The sequence below is a fragment of the Aquarana catesbeiana genome, linkage group LG04 (assembly GCF_042186555.1).
Source record: "Aquarana catesbeiana isolate 2022-GZ linkage group LG04, ASM4218655v1, whole genome shotgun sequence".
Classification (NCBI taxonomy): Eukaryota; Metazoa; Chordata; class Amphibia; order Anura; family Ranidae; genus Aquarana; species Aquarana catesbeiana.
In genome coordinates, this window is record NC_133327.1 from 193,030,604 (window position 1) to 193,046,669 (window position 16,066).

Below are 16,066 nucleotides of genomic sequence, written 5' to 3' on the forward strand. Positions count from 1 at the left end.
CTGGAGTAAAACTTTAACATGTCCATCTAAATCTGCAAGTGTATCTAACACCACCCTTTCACAATGCTACAGTGCTGTCCAAAAGTATCTCTGTTGCTCTCCTTTCAGACTAGGGACACTCAAAACACAAAAGGCATACTGCTGGTCGAATCACCAGGTGAAAAGAAAAAAGCCTCAGAAAAGAAAACTAATGCAGCCATCACAAGGACTGGTAAGCTACAACATTTAAACATTTTTGGGTTTAATACCACTTTAAAGGCTAAGGTTACCATTTTGAGCCCATTACACCCATATGTAGGGTGTAACATGCACAAAGCAGGCCCTCCTCCCCCAATGCTTTACCTGTGACAGAGGGCCGGGATCCTCGCTGTCAGGTTTCAAAATCAGCAAGGCCATGCAGGTGAAATCTTTGAATGAACTAAATGTACCATCTGTCATCATGGTAGACAGCTTGTAGTTCTCAACGAACTGCGAGGGCACTGATGAGTGCTCTCATTGCTCACTGACACCACCTACAGCTTTCAAACAGAAAGCCTGTAGAGAGGTATGGGCAGAAAGCTGTAGCAAGTGTCTTCAGGAGCCTGACATTGCACCTTCGATCCACTGATTGTGCGTGCAATGCTCTGCAGTATCCTGAGCAAAATGCACATTTTTTTTACCTATACGCATTTTTTTTCCCCCCCAGGTGGTGAATGTATCCTTACATATCACTGACACTGATATTAGTTTAAGCAAACATGGGTGTAGGACTGACTTTGGGACAGAAATTTCTTCACATAGAAATCCGGGCAGTTAATTCATAAAATTTGCAACCTCCCCAGATGAAGGATTTAATGTTTGTTTTGTCAAGGGAATGATCTAACAGTAAAATTTGGAATATAGGTAAGCACTCTTTACCTCATTATGGAGGACTCTTTGGGCCTGTAGCAGGAAGTTAAGCCCATCTCAGACAATGTACTGCCTTCAGAAGAAGAAAAGTGCTTGTGCAGAAAAGTTCATTATTACGCGTTAGCAAAATTCCATTCTCCAGCGTGAGTAAAGATTTCTTCACACCTAAAAGTGCACACTCCACTCACAAGCTGCTTACCAGCTACTATGACTCCAAGATGGGTGGCTGCACCTTATCCCAGTAACCCCATGGAATGGACGGAAATCATGAGCTGAGATTTTAAGATGGATTGTCACATACCAAGATGGTCATCAATAGGTCTCACTGAGCGGTCTTTGATCTTCCTATGGAAGATTGGGTTTAATGTACTGCCTTCATTGTGTTGAAAATGACAAACTAGCCACTGCACTGTATGCAATTTGAATAAGCTTTGTTTTTTGAGGTTGAGTTTTTCTCACACTACAATTTCCAGATTGAAGTTTTAACCCTTGATGGTGGGCCTGTGTAACACAAAATATCAGAAAGACTATGGGAAATAAACAGGGAACCCCACAAGAACATTAGAAAAGATGAATTTTTATTAGAGAAAACAATACAATAACAAGACACGCTTGGAATTTATGGAAAAAGGTGTTTCTTCTTTAGGACATGTCTTGTCCTGTTCTTCCTGTACACAAAACTTTGGCTTCCCTCAGAGCATAGCATATGAGGCAATACCATTTGATATGAGCATAAATAATCCACTGACTGTATATTAAACTTGCTAAACAGTTCTTTGACAAGGAACACAGCTACAATACAGACATTAAACAAAACATTCACTTTTTGGGGCTGAAAGGAATTCATCACCTGCTTTTATTCAACATCTGAATATATTCTTGCAGGTGTTTAAATTACAGTCGCATATACTGTTGAGCACAGTAATGCCATTTGAGAGCCATGTATAAAAACACGGAAAGCCATTTAAAGACCATTAATGGACCAGCACATCAATGTACAAATTACATTTCTCACAGTTCTTCTACATCTTCTACATCAGTGCAATAGCTTGAAGGTCCCTCTAGTGACAGATAAAGTAATTGCTGTCCAACAGCAAAAAAAAAAAAAAAACTAGTTGCTTGCTTGATAGAACTGAAAATTAGCTGCACAAGACCACGATTTCTTCTGCTGCAGTCGAGGGGCAAAATTCTTGGCCTCACCATTCTCTTGGGTAGTTATTAGATCGATAATAGCTGAGAGAAAAGCACAGTCTCTTGATTCCGTTTCACTCCAGTCTACAGGGCGAGGACTTTCTATCTTCTCTTGCAAAAGGGAATCAAGCTCTGTCTTCAAATCCTACAAGAGACGCAGTAAACAAAACACAATCACAATGAATTTCTGGAAGGCTGTAACCTGTCTTCTGCAAACATTCATGGGGTCTCCCTCTAGCCTTTGACACTACATATATTGGATTTTGCAGAGTTATCCAGAAGGAATGATACACAAGGATAGTTGATGGTGATCTTACAGATGGTAGGCTACTTATTGTACAACAGCAGCAATAGGGAATCAAGTCCACTGAGAGTACGGGATATAAAAGTGCCCTCTACCTAAACACTATGGAGCACTTTATGCATGGTCCCCATTGACTAGCATGATCATCACCTAACTTTTACTTGGAATGTATTCATGTATGATGTGTGAACAAAGGTTTAATTTCAGAATATGTGGATATCAATAACAACCTTTCTGTTTAAGAGACACCCAGTCACCACACACAGACGAATGGGCAGGCTAGGTTCATTGTGGCTGACGTTGGATTTACAACTGTGGATTTTTTTTTTTTTTAAAGGACTTTTCATTTTTATTTGTAGACAAAAACGTGTTTTTTTTTTTTTTTTTTACAAATTACTTTTCTTTGTTAATTGAGTTTCGCACCTGATGGAGCTAAGAGAGACTTTGAGAAGTGTGTGGACTCAAGTAGGGGGTCAACTATCCAGGCTGTTATTTTCAGTTCTCTCGGGAGGGACACTATTGGCCATCTTGCAACTGTTATTGGATCATGAGCTAGAGACTCCATTCAATGGAACTGCATTTGGAATCTGACGTGTTGCTCTGCTAGATTGAGGCAACTTAAACTTAGAAATCATTAAAAAAAAAAAAAAAACCTTGGGTACTCAAAAATCATATGCTGAGAGCAGGAGAGGTTCAATGGCTGAAGCTACTTCAGTGTAAGCAGCAGCAAGCACTAAGTGAAGCAAAAAAGCTTCTCTCTTGCCAATAGGAGCAATAGTGGAGAAAAAACAAACACTCTCTCAGGCTGAAATGGCAGCAATAAAGTGTGGTGTGCACATGTGTGAGACTCTGCAGTCTGTGATGCTGCACATAATTCCTAAGCATGCTAACCTTGGTCCAAACAAACTATTGAAAGCAACACAAAACCTGGAATTAGGTTTCATTCCACAGCACCATTCCCACTAGGTATAAATGTACAATAAGGCCCATGACCTTATAAATGCACTAGGACTATGGCCTTGTGCATGCATTGGGTCATGGAGTCCTCAGTAAATCTGGGGGGGGACAGGCTGGTACTGTTTTCCGCCGCCCCCCACTGGCCGCCACTGTTTGGAATTACATCAACATTTTAAATATTGTATAATGCTTTAGTGAATGGGTTTAAATCTAGTTTAAGGTGCCCCATAAAAGAAATAAGGGGCTAAAGCATGGTGTCTGATATTGATAGAATGAGGGGATGTAGAAAAGGAATATGAAAGATTGTTGCAGACTTTCTACTACATCAGGATTATGGGAAGTATACAGTAAAGTATGATTGGTCAGTATTGTAGGGGGGTTATTGCAGTAGCATTACCTTCACCAGGTGTGCAATCCGGCCAGGCGACTGAAAAACTATCCATTCATCAACAGCAATAGTGTCCTGCCCTTGGTCCTTCTGGATGGAAATATCTCCTCCAAAGAAAAGTAGTGAATATGGAGAGACCTCTGTGCAGTCATACAGGTAAATCTGTAGTGATTGACATAAAACCAAAATAAAGTAGTTGTGAACAATAATTGTGAGTCTCATTAACAAACAGATCTTTGTGAATGTTTAACCACTTGCTTACCGGGCACTTAAACCCCCCTCCTATCCAGACCAATTTTCAGCTTTCGGCGCTGACGCACTTTGAATGACAATTGCGCGGTCATACAACACTGTACCCAAATGAAATTTTTATCATTTTTTCACCACAAATAGAGCTTTCTTTTGGTGGTATTTGATCACCTCTGCGGTGTTTACTTTTTATTAAAAAAATGTAAAAAACTGATTTTTTTTTTAAAAAAAAAAAGTTTATTTTTTTATATTTTGTTTTAAAAAATTTTAAACGGGTAATTTTTCTCCTTCATTGATGTACGCTGATGAGGCGGCAGTGATGGGCACTGATAGGCGGCAGTGATGGGCATTGATGGGTGGCAGTGATGGGCACTGATGGGTGGCAGTGATGGGTGGCAGTGGCAGGTGGCACTGATTGGCACTACAGGTGGGCATTGATAGGTGGCACTTGTGGGCACTGATAGGTGGCACTTGTGGGCACTGTTAGGTGGCACTGTGGGCACTGTTAGGTGGCACTGTGGGCACTGTTAGGTGGCACTGTGGGCACTATTAGGTGGCACTTTTATTGGGCACTGATGAGGCAGATGTGCCTCTTCCACTTGGGGACCGATGTCCCTCACATCCGATCCGGTGATCGGCTTTTTTTTCTACTCGCGCTGTCAGCGTGAGTAAAAAAAAAACCGATTACCGATCTTTTGTTTACGTCATGTGATCAGCTGTCATTGGCTGACAGCTGATCACATGGTAAGGGGCCGGGACCGGCCCCTTACACAGATCGGTGATCAGCCGAGTCTCAGTGACTCGGTGATCACAACGCGCCCGGCGCGCGCCCTGCAGGGCGCGCGCAGGGAGCGTGCACAGGGGAGGACGTCATATGACGTCCTCCCGGGAATGTAGGTCCGCGCTATAGCCGAATGACAGGATGCCAGGTGGTTAAAGAAAATCTATCTTTTTCTCCCTAGGGGAACAAGTACATAGAGAGCATGTGGTCCCGTTCTATACCATCTCCTTCATTTCTAAGCTGCATGGTCAGACAGGTCCCCCCCCCCCCCCCTGCTATATGCACTTGGTTCCTTGGGGAGTTAAATAAATAAAAAAAAAAGATAATTCTTTAACAAATAAAACTCCAGTGACACTTTCACATTTCAGCTATGGGCCTAACACTATTTTGTTGGATAGAGTAGGGAAGGGGTCAGAACTCCTGTCAGGTTTTACTGCTATGGGACTCCATTTGAGATTTCACCACACCTTTTACCAGACAGGAAGTGAGGGAAAACATTCAACCTTCACCAGAGAGAAAGACAATAAAAACTGACAGGGGTTCTAGCATTCCCTTTATTTAACCAAAAAAAAAAAAGTGTGTATATCTATATATCTATAGAGAGAGAGATCTCTAGATATATCCATCTAGATATATATATATTAGGGCTGGGAGATTTTCTTGATTCGAATCGATTTTTTATTTTTTTTTTAAACCGCGCCGGTCCCGAGGTGCTGCGGGCATGAGCTTTTAGGCGAGGCCGCGGCTTCGGCCTAGTCCGCGGCGTCCGGCCTCGCGGACTAGGCCGAAGCCGCGGCCTCGCCTAAAAACTCATGCCCGCAGCGCCTCGGAACCGGCGTGGTGAAAAAAAAAAAAATCTAAAAAAAACGATTTGCTTAAATTTTGAATCGATTTGACCTCTCAACTCGATTCAAGATTTAAATCGATTTTTTCCCATTCCTAATATATATATACCTATCTATCCATCTATAGAGAATATATATATACATATATATATATATATATATATATATATATATATATATATATATATATATATATATATATATATATATATATATATATATATCTCTATAGATGGATAGGTATATATATATATATATATATATATATATATATAGATAGATATATATAGATAGATATATCTATATATATCTATCTATATATACACACACACACACACACACACACATATACACATACACTTCTGTGGAAGAGGAAAAAGTAGTAACTACACTATTTCTGTTAGCAAATCTCTGTTTGCTGTCCAGAGAAATTTTAAATTTTTCATACACATGTTAAAATCAGCATTTTTTTGCTAGAAAATTACCTAGAACCCTCAATCATATTTTCTAAAAGCAGAGGCTCAGAAGAATAAAATGGTGTCTGCTGGCATTTTTATGTTGAATGATATTTGCGCCGCTGTTTATCAAACACAAATTTACAAAATACAGTTAAATGAATTATGGTGCACGCAAACACAACATCCATTTATTGGTAAGATATAAAAGATGATTTTTGTATTGAGTAAATAGATGCAAAACATGTTGAGATTTAAAATGGTGCATGCCTATGAAAAGGCGATAAACGATGGTGCCTAAGATTGTCCATAATTGACACTTTAAAAGCCTTTACAGGTTATCAGTCTAGAACTATGGTGCTAGAATGATTACACTCACTCCAACTTTCACAGGGATAGCTCACGTGTGGTGCACATTTGCATTGGAGGGTGAGCACTTTAAATATTTTTTTTTTTCACTTTTCACTTATTTCCATTTAACTTCATTGCTATCACAAGGTGTGAACAAAGCATCTTGTGATAGATTTGGGCAGTGACAGGTACTCTTTATGGAGACATCAGTGGTCTATCGGATCTCTATAATCTCTCTTGCCCTTCAAAGCATCTGATCAAACACAGATGGTGTTTGATCAGATGCTTCCCTGCCTGTCAAGGCCACAGAAAGACAGCTCTGAAACTGAAGTGATAAAATCTTCAACGCTTCCGGCTTCATTTGTCACAGAGATGAGGAAACGGATGGCTGTGGGCAGCCAACCCGACGCTTACTGCTCCCAGGGTCCTAGGTGAAAACCGATCGCCGGCTCTAAAAAAGGATCATAGCTGCGCCATGATCCTGGTACAACTACTTGCTCTTCAGGATGTTTATATATGTACCCTGGATGGCAAGTGGGTAAACTGGACTAGTTAGATACATCTGGGAGTCAAAAAAAAAAAAAAAAAATATATATATATATATATATATATATATATATATATATATATATATATATATATATATATATATATATATATATGTTTACAGATTATCACTTTTACACTTTACAGCAGTTCTGTTACACAGATCAGGACCTAGATTGTAAAACTGACTTCAGGTCCCAGCAGCCACATCTGTGGGCATACAGTGCATCCGGAAAGTATTCGCAGCGCTTCACATTTTCCACATTTTGTTACGTTACAGCCTTATTCCAAAATAGATTAAATTCATTATGTTCCTCACAATTCTATAAACAATACCTCATAATGACAATGTGGAAGATGTTTGTTTGAAATCTTTGCAAATTTATAATTTTTTTTTTTTTTTTTTTAAATTATATGTACATACATATTCACAGCCTTTGCCGTGACAAATTGAGTTCAGGTGCATCCTGTTTCCACTGATCATCCTTGAGAGGTTTCTACAATTTATTGGAGTCCACCTGTGGTAAATTTAGTTGATTGCCATGATTTGGAAAGGCCCACACCTGTCTATATAAGGTCCCACAGTTAACAGTGCATGTCAGAGGACAAACCAAACCATGAAGTCCAAGTGACCATGAAGTCTGTAGACCTCTGAGACAAGATTGCATCGAGGCACAGATCTGGGGAAGGGTACAGAAAAATGTATGCAGCACTGAAGGTCTTAATGAGCACAGTGGCCTCCATCATCTGTGAATCGAAGAAGTTTGCAACCACCATGACTATTTGTAGAGCGTCCCGCCAGGCCAAACCGAGCGATCTGGAGAGAAGGGCTTTAGGTGACCAAGAACCTGATGGTCACTCTGACAGAACTCCAGCGTTTCTCTGTGGGGAATGGAGAACCTTCCAGAAGAAAAAAAATCTCTGCAGCACTCCACTAGTCAGGCCATTATGGCAGAGTGGCCAGACAGAAGCCACTCAAACTCCTTTCACACAGGCAATTTTCAGGCATTTTACCGCTAGAAATAGCACCTGTAAAGCACTTGAAAACTGCCTCCCATGCTGCCGGAATATGAAAGCCCGAGTGCTTTCAAACTGGGGCAGTGTGCTTGCGGGATGTTAGAAAAAGTCCTGCAAGCAGCATCTTTGGGGCGGTTTGGGAACACTGTATACAGCGCTCCCGAAAAGCCCTGCCCATTGAAATGAATGGCAGCGTTTCGGAAGCGCCACAACACAGGCACTTTTAACCTTCAGCCGTTAGCGGGGGTTAAAAGCACCCCGCTAGCGGCCGAAAGACAGTGCTAAAGCGCCGCTAATGCGAGTGGCGCTTTAGCGCTACCGCGGCCCCAGTGTAAAAGTAGCCTTAGTAAAAGGCACATGACAGCCTGCCTGGAGTTTGCCAAAAGACACTTGAAGGACTTTCAGACCATGAGACAAAATTCTCTAGTCTGATAAAGGACTGAACTTTTTGGCCTGAATGGCAAACGTCATGTGTGGAGGAAACCAGGCAACGCTCATCACATGGCCAATACCATCCCTACAGTTAAGCATGGTGGTGGCAGCATCATGCTGTGGGGATGTTTTTCAGTGGCAGGAACTGGGAGACTAGTCAGGATTGAAGGAAAGATTAATGCAGCAATGTACAGAGACATCCTTGATGAAAACTTGCTCCAGAGTGCTCTGGCCCTCAGACTGGGGTGAAGGTTCCTCTTCCAACAGGACAATGACCCTAAGCACACAGCCAAGAGAAGAAAGGAGTGGCTACAGGACATTTCTGTGAATGTCCTTGAGTGGCCCAGCCAGAGTCCAGTTTTGAACCAGATTGAACATCTCTGAAGAGATCTAAAAATGGCTGTGTACCAATGCTCCCCATCCAGCCTGATGGAACTTGAGAGGTCCTGCAAAGACAAATGGGAGAAACCGCCCAAAAATAGGTGTGCCAAGCATGTAGCATCACACTCAAAAAGATTTGAGGCTGTAATTGGTGCCAAAAGTGCTTCAACAAATTATTGAGCCAAGGCTGTGAATACTTCTGAACATGTGATTTTTGTTTCGTTTTTAATAAATTTGCAAAAATTTTAAACAAATTCCTTCACATTGTCATTAGGGGGTATTGTTTGTAGAACTTTGAAGAAAATAATGAATTTAATCCATTTTGGAATAAGACTGTCATAACAAAATGTGGAAAAAGTGAAATGCTGTGAATACTTTCCGGATTCACTATATACCTGGCAGGGAAGAACTCCAGAAGCACATCCTAGATCAGGGGTCCTCAAACTACGGTCCTCCAGCTGTTGCAGAACTACACATCCCATGAGGCATTGTAAAACTCTGACATTCATAGACATGACTAGGCATGATGGGAATTGTAGTTCCTGAACAACTGGAGGGCCGTAGTTTGAAGACCCTTGTCCTAGATCATTAAGTGGTAACAATACATTACAGTGCCTTGAAAGGGTATTCATACCCCTTGATATTTTCCACATTTTGTCATGTTACAACCAAAAACAAATGCATTTTATTGGGATTGTATGTGATAGGCCAACACAAAGTGGCCCATAATTGTGAAGTGGACGGAAAATGATAAATGGCTTTCAAAATGTATTACAAATAAATATGTGAAAAGTGTGGTGTGCATTTGTATTCAGCCCCACTGAGTCAATACTTTGTAGAATCACATTTCGCTCAATTACAGCTGCAAGTTACATAGTTACATAGTAGGTGAGGTCGAAAAAAGACACAAGTCCAACCTATGTGTGATTATATTAAGTCTTTTTTGGGGATGTCTCTACCAGCTTTGCACATCTAGAGAGTGAAATTTTTGCCCATTCTTCTTTGCAAAATAACTCAAGCTCTGTCAGATTGGATGGAGAGCATCCCTAAACAGCAATTTTCAAGTCTTGCCATAGATTCTCAACTGGATTTAGGTCTAGACTTTGGGCCATTCTAACACATGAATATGCTTTGATCTAAACCATTCCATTGTAGCTCTGGCAGTATGTTTAGGGTGGTTGTCCTGCTGGAAGGTGAACCTCTGCCCCAGTCTCAAGTCTTATGCAGACTCTAATGGGGCGTACACACGGTCGGAATTTTCGGCTACAAAAGGCCGACGGACTTTTGGGACTGTGGGCTTCCCCGGACTTTCAGCGGACTTTTCCAGTCGCAAATCTGACGGACTTTAGATTTGGAACATGCTTCAAATCTTTACGTCGCAACTCCGCCGGACCCAGAAATCCGCTCGTCTGTATGCTAGTCCGACGGACAAAAAACCCACGCTAGGGCAGCTATTAGCTACTGACTATCAACTTCCTTATTTTAGTCCGTTCGTTAGAAAGTCCGCCGCAAGTCCGCCAAAAGTCCGTCGAAAGTTTGTCGGACTTTTGGAGCCGAAAAGTCCGACCGTGTGTACGCCCCATAACAGGTTTTCTTCTAAACTTGCCCTGTATTTGGCTCCATCTATCTTCCCATCAACTCTGACCAGCTTTCCTGTCCCTGCTGAAGAAAAGCATCCTCACATCATCATGGTGGGGATGGTGTGTTTAGGGTGATGTGCAGTGTTAGTTTTCCGCCACACATAGCATTTTGCTTTTAGGCCAGAAAGCAAAATTTTGGTCTAATCTGACCAGAGCACCTTCTTCCACATGTTTGCTGTGTCCCTCACATGGCTTCTCGCAAACTACAAATGGGACTTCTTATGGATTTTTTTAAACAATGGCTTTCTTCTTGCCACTCTTCCATAAAGGCCAGATTTTGGAGTGTTCGACTAATAGTTGTCCTGTGGACAGATCCTCCCACCTGAGCTATGCATCTCTGCTGCTCTTACAGAGTTACCATGGGCCTTTTGGCTGCTTCTTCGATTAATGCTCTCCTTGCCCAACCTGTCAGTTTAGTAGGTGGATGGCTATATCTTGGTAGGTTGGCAGTTGTGCCGTACTCTTTCCATTTTTGGATGATGGACAGTGCTCCGTGAGATGTTAAAAGCTTTGGATATTTTTTTTTTTATAACCTAACCCTGCTTTAAACTTCCCCACAACTTTATCCCTGACCTGTCTGATGTTTCTTGGCTTTTTAAATGCTGTTTATTCATCAAGGTTCTCTAGCAAACCTCTGAGGGCTTCACAGAACAGCTGCATTTATACTGAGATTAAAATTACATGCAGGTGGACTCTATTTACGAATTAGGTGACTTCTGAAGGTTCTGAATTGGTTCCACTAGATTTTAGTTAGGGGTATCAGAGTAAAGGGGGCTAAATACAAATGCATGCCACACTTTTCAGATATTTGTAAAAAAAATTTGAAAACCATTTATCATTTTCCTTCCACTTCACAATTATGTGCCACTTTGTGTTGGTTATCACATAAAATCCCAATAAAATACATTTACGTTCTTTGTTGTAACATGACAAAATCTGGACTATGAATACTTTTCCAAGGCACTGTAGATCATGTAACATGTTACGAACAGACCGCCCCTGCACCTCTCCGATCTGACAGCTAGTGGGGATCTTCTGATCTTTTCTGAATGGAAAACTACAAGGCCTGGCAGCCTTTGCGGCTGTTGTCTTGTAGTTTTCAATGGACAACTACTGCGCTCTGGAGAGCTGTGGTAGTTCATTCTCTCTTCCTGTCAGATTGTATCTGCTTGCCCTTACGGGATGATGTACAGGCACACAAATACACTGGCAGATCTGCTGGAGACTTGCAATGCTTTAAAGGCTTTTTTACCTGCAAAAAATGTGCATTATTTTTTTTTTCTAAAAAGTTAACTTATCCTTTAAACACAAGCTGAAAAAAGTAGGAGAAGATACTTACACTACTGGTTTTCATCTTCAGGTGGTAGACCAGCCAGGAGTAGTGAAACTCTGTCTCTTCCACGTTGACTGATTTGGGATGAATGCAGACCTTGCCATCTGATTTTGTGTATACTTTGACCCTAATGAAAACGTATTATGTTAATAATATTTTAAACACGGCCTTCTGATCAACACACAATTACAACATAATACATTATCAAACCAGAGCAATAGTGCCAATGTGATCCACGCATTGTAAACTGTATTTGAGAAGTAAATTGTGAGAAGCCGCAGACTGAAGTATTTCCCAGTTTTACCTTTCCCTCACAGCCTCTTATACCAGGGGAGAGTTGGCACAATAAAAGCTCTATATGCAGCCAAAGGTGGGGGGGGGGGGGTTATGCATATCACATGTCTAGAAAGCCAGAAATGTGGAATTTTTTTTTAATATACTGTACACCTGTCATGAGAAATGGTTACGGTCATTTCTGGGATATTCTAGTTGCCTGGCAGTGTTTGACTGCACTGTTTTTGGGTCACATACCTGGAACAAGCATGCTGGAAATAAGTTCCAGAAAAATGTAATCTTATCAATAATAAACCTGCTTCAGTCAGTGACAAAACACTGAAACCAAAGCATTAGCAAGAAAGCCAGGAAACCAACATACTCAAAAGGAAGTGTCAAAAACGGCAGCTTCCATGATTGTGTAAACAGGCTAAATTAGTAACAGCATTGAGACTTGCCAAGTTGCAATTACAAACCTACAGTAGAAAGCACAGGTAATGTTTCCAAACACTCCACTGTGCTTTACATAGTTATATGAAAAATACAGATTATATTGTTAGAATATATATTGTTAGTCCTTTTTTAAGTATGGTATACTTCAAAGCAAAAGAAAAATTGACATGCTGACAACCTTGTCTGAGGAAGGAGTGCCAGTGGTGTTGCAGCATCAATGAGCCTGATACAGTAAATCATATCCATAAAGACACTGTATTGCCTAACAGCAACCAGAACTGACACTTGTGAGAACAAATGTTTAACATGAACTGTGTGTCAATTTGGAGAATTAGACTGTTCTCAGATTGGAACTCGGTACAGGCAGTCCTCGGGTTGCAAACAAGATTCAGGTTCTGTAGGTTTGTTCTTAATTTGAATTTGTATGCAAGTTGGAACAGGTACATTTTTTAAGTGCAACACCTCACTTTCTGTTGCTGTGACAATTGGATTTGAAAATCTTGTGTTGTTGTGGAAACAAGAACTGGTAATAAAGCTTCAGTGGAGACACCTTTTTCCCATGTTAACTCTTACAGGAATGAATTTCCCTTCCTAGGGGTAGATTTCCTCCCCACTTCCGGTTGTCTCCCTCCGTTTGTAAGTAAGAGTTGTATGTAAGTTGGATGTTTGTAACTTGGGGACTGCCTGTATTATCACAAAAATACCTTCAAAGTATTCCCTGCGATAGTGAATATGTAAACAAATGAATAAAACGTATGAATAAAATTCACTGCAAACTACCAGGGCTGGAAAAAAAGATTGGGGTTCACCCAGTTTTCGAAAACTGGGAAGTACAATTGCATTTTTGATGATTTTAACCTGTAAAAACAGGATGCAAAATAAACTCAATTCCAATACTAAAGTTTTTTTTTTTGTTTTTAAACTATGCACTTGATGTCTTATCAAAGTCTCTACTTTTGTTATTTTTCATGCCTTTAAAAGCTGTTTTAAAGTACAGTGCGTTATGTTTACGAAAAAGAAAAAAACTCGACTTAGGATAAGTTCAGCTTCGGGAACGATACATGTTACACCTGTTTTTAGAGTGGAACATGTACCATGTTCCCACTTCTAAAGTGGCTCAGCGATCTGAGCCCTATGTGTGACAGCAGTACAGGGAGAAGCTGTCACTTTTTGAAAGGAGCACAACTGTGCGGGGCTCCGCCCATACGGGCACATCATTCATTCACAGAGTTCTGTGAATGAACTACAAGTACCGACACCCTTTTCTGCTGTCGGCAGACAGCTCACACTGACAGTCTGCAGGAGACCTGACCTGCATGGCATCAGCGATCTGATGATCGCTGGTGGAATGCTCTCCAGGCTCCAAAAAAAAGTAAAACGCACATTTTTTTTACCTGCAAAAAAAAAAAAGTGCATTTATTATTATTATTTTTTTTTTAAAAAGGTGAACTTATCCTTTAACCACTTCCAGACCTCCCACCTCACATACACTGTGGCAGGGCGGCCCGGCTGCCCAAACCGACCTACCTGCACTCGATGTCTGCCGGCCACCCGAGGCAGAACTGAGATCTGCGTATGTAAACAAGGTGGATCCCTGTTCTGAGAGGGGACAATACTGAGATCTGCTGTTCCTAGTGATCAGGAACAGCTATCTCTGTGTTGTCCCAGTAAACCCATCCCCAACACAGTTAGAACACAACCAGAGAGAACACAGTTAACCCCTTGATAGCCCCCTAGTGTTAACCCCTTCCCTGCCAGTGTCATTTATACATTGATCAGTGCATTTTTTTTACAGTTCTGCTAAAAATCAGTTCTGCTAAAAATCTCAGATTGCCGCCATTACCAGTAAAAACAATAAAAATTTTTTTTTTAAAAATAGGATTTTTATAACAGCTTACCTGTAAAATCCTTTTCTTTTGAGGTACATCACGGGACACAGAGCCTCAGTAATCACTGATGGGTTATAGGGTATCACTAGGTGATTGGACACTGGTCACACCCTAGACAGGAAGTTCAACCCCCTATATAACCCCTCCCCTTAGTGGGGATACCTCAGTTTTGTAGCAAAGCAATATAAGTATTAGAAGAGGGGTGGGACCCTGTGTCCAGTGATGTACCTCAAAAGAAAAGGATTTTACAGGTAAGCTGTTATAAAAATCCTACTTTCTTTCGCGTACATCACGGGACACAGAGCCTCAGTAATCACTGATGGGATGTCCCAGAGCAATGCTATTTGACGGGAGGGGACCACACAACGTAGGGTGTAATCAGACCTGAGGACCTCGTAGCGCTGCCTGCAGCACACTACGCCCAAAGGCGATATCCTCATGCCTTCCCACATCCACCTGATAAAATCTGGTGAATGTATGGACTGAAGACCAGGTTGCGGCCTTGTAGATTTGAGCCATAGAGGCCCGGTGATGCACTAATAGCCCTTGTGGAGTGTGCCTTGATTTGAAAAGGTGGAATTTTCTGTTTCAAACCATAAGCTTGAATAATCATTTGTCAAATCCATTTTGAAATGGTAGACTTTGAAGCTGCCTGTCCTCTATTGGGACCTTCTGGCAACACGAACAAAACATCTGTTTTGCGAATTTGAGCAGTTGCTTCCAGATAGGCTTTGACTGCTCTTACTACATCCAAAGAATGTAGTGACCTTTCTTCCGAAGAACAGGGATCTGGAAAAAAGGAAGGTAGAACAATATCTTGGTTTAGATGGAAATCTGAAACCACTTTCGGTAGAAAGCTAGGATGAGGGCGCAATAGCACTCTATCCTTATGCATGATTTAATAAGGCTCTTACAGGAAAGGGCTGCTAATTCTGATACTCTTCTAGCAGAAGAAATGGCTACCATAAAAATTAACTTTCTTGTCAACAAGACCAAGGGAATTTGACGTATTGGTTCAAAAGGCTGTTTCTGTAAAACTGACAGAACCAAATTCAAGTCCCAGGGGTTTAGAGGCACCTTAACCGGAGGATTAAGACGCGTTACCCCCTTCATAAATTTTCAGACTAACGAATGTGAAGCAAGTGGCCGTTCAAATAATACTGATAAGGCCGAAACCTGGTCCTTGATAGTACTCAAGGCCAGCTTAATTTCTAATCCCATTTGTAGAAAGTCAAGAATTCTACCTATGACATATTTTCTGGGATGCCAACCCCTGGCTTCACACCAGGATACATAAGTCTTCCAGGCTCTATGATAAATTACTCTGGAAGCTGGCTTCCTTGCATTGATCAAGGTAGAGACCAAAGGTCCTGAAAGCCCACGATTCTTCAGAACGTGGGTTTCAATAGCCAAACCGTCAAATTCAGCATTTGTAAGGCAGGATGGAACACTGAACCTTGAGATAACAGGTCTGGACGTGACGGTAGGGTCCACGGGGAACCTACTGTCATCCTTACTATTTCTGCATACCAAGCTCTCCTGGGCCAAAAGCTGGGGCCACCAGAAGTACAGACTTCTTTTCCTGCCTGATCCTGCGAAGGAGTTGTGGCAGTAGCAGAATAGGAGGGAATGCATAAATCAGTGATATCACCAACGCATCTGTCCCGCATGCAAGAGGATCCTTTGTTCTTGC

General features: G+C 41.4%; 1 protein-coding gene across 1 annotated transcript in view; it reads right to left on the reverse strand.

Moving 5' to 3' along the window:
• Window positions 1–1,449: 1,449 nt before the first annotated feature.
• The window catches only part of DHX36 (DEAH-box helicase 36), a 174,986-nt gene continuing 160,369 nt past the window's right edge, over window positions 1,450–16,066 (reverse strand). The window contains exons 23-25 of the mRNA XM_073626057.1: window positions 11,765–11,885; window positions 3,738–3,890; window positions 1,450–2,224 (exon numbers count right to left, since the gene is read on the reverse strand). Coding sequence (XP_073482158.1) covers window positions 2,000–2,224; window positions 3,738–3,890; window positions 11,765–11,885 — 499 coding nt within the window. The 3' untranslated portion in view covers window positions 1,450–1,999. The remainder of the gene's footprint in view (window positions 2,225–3,737; window positions 3,891–11,764; window positions 11,886–16,066) is intronic.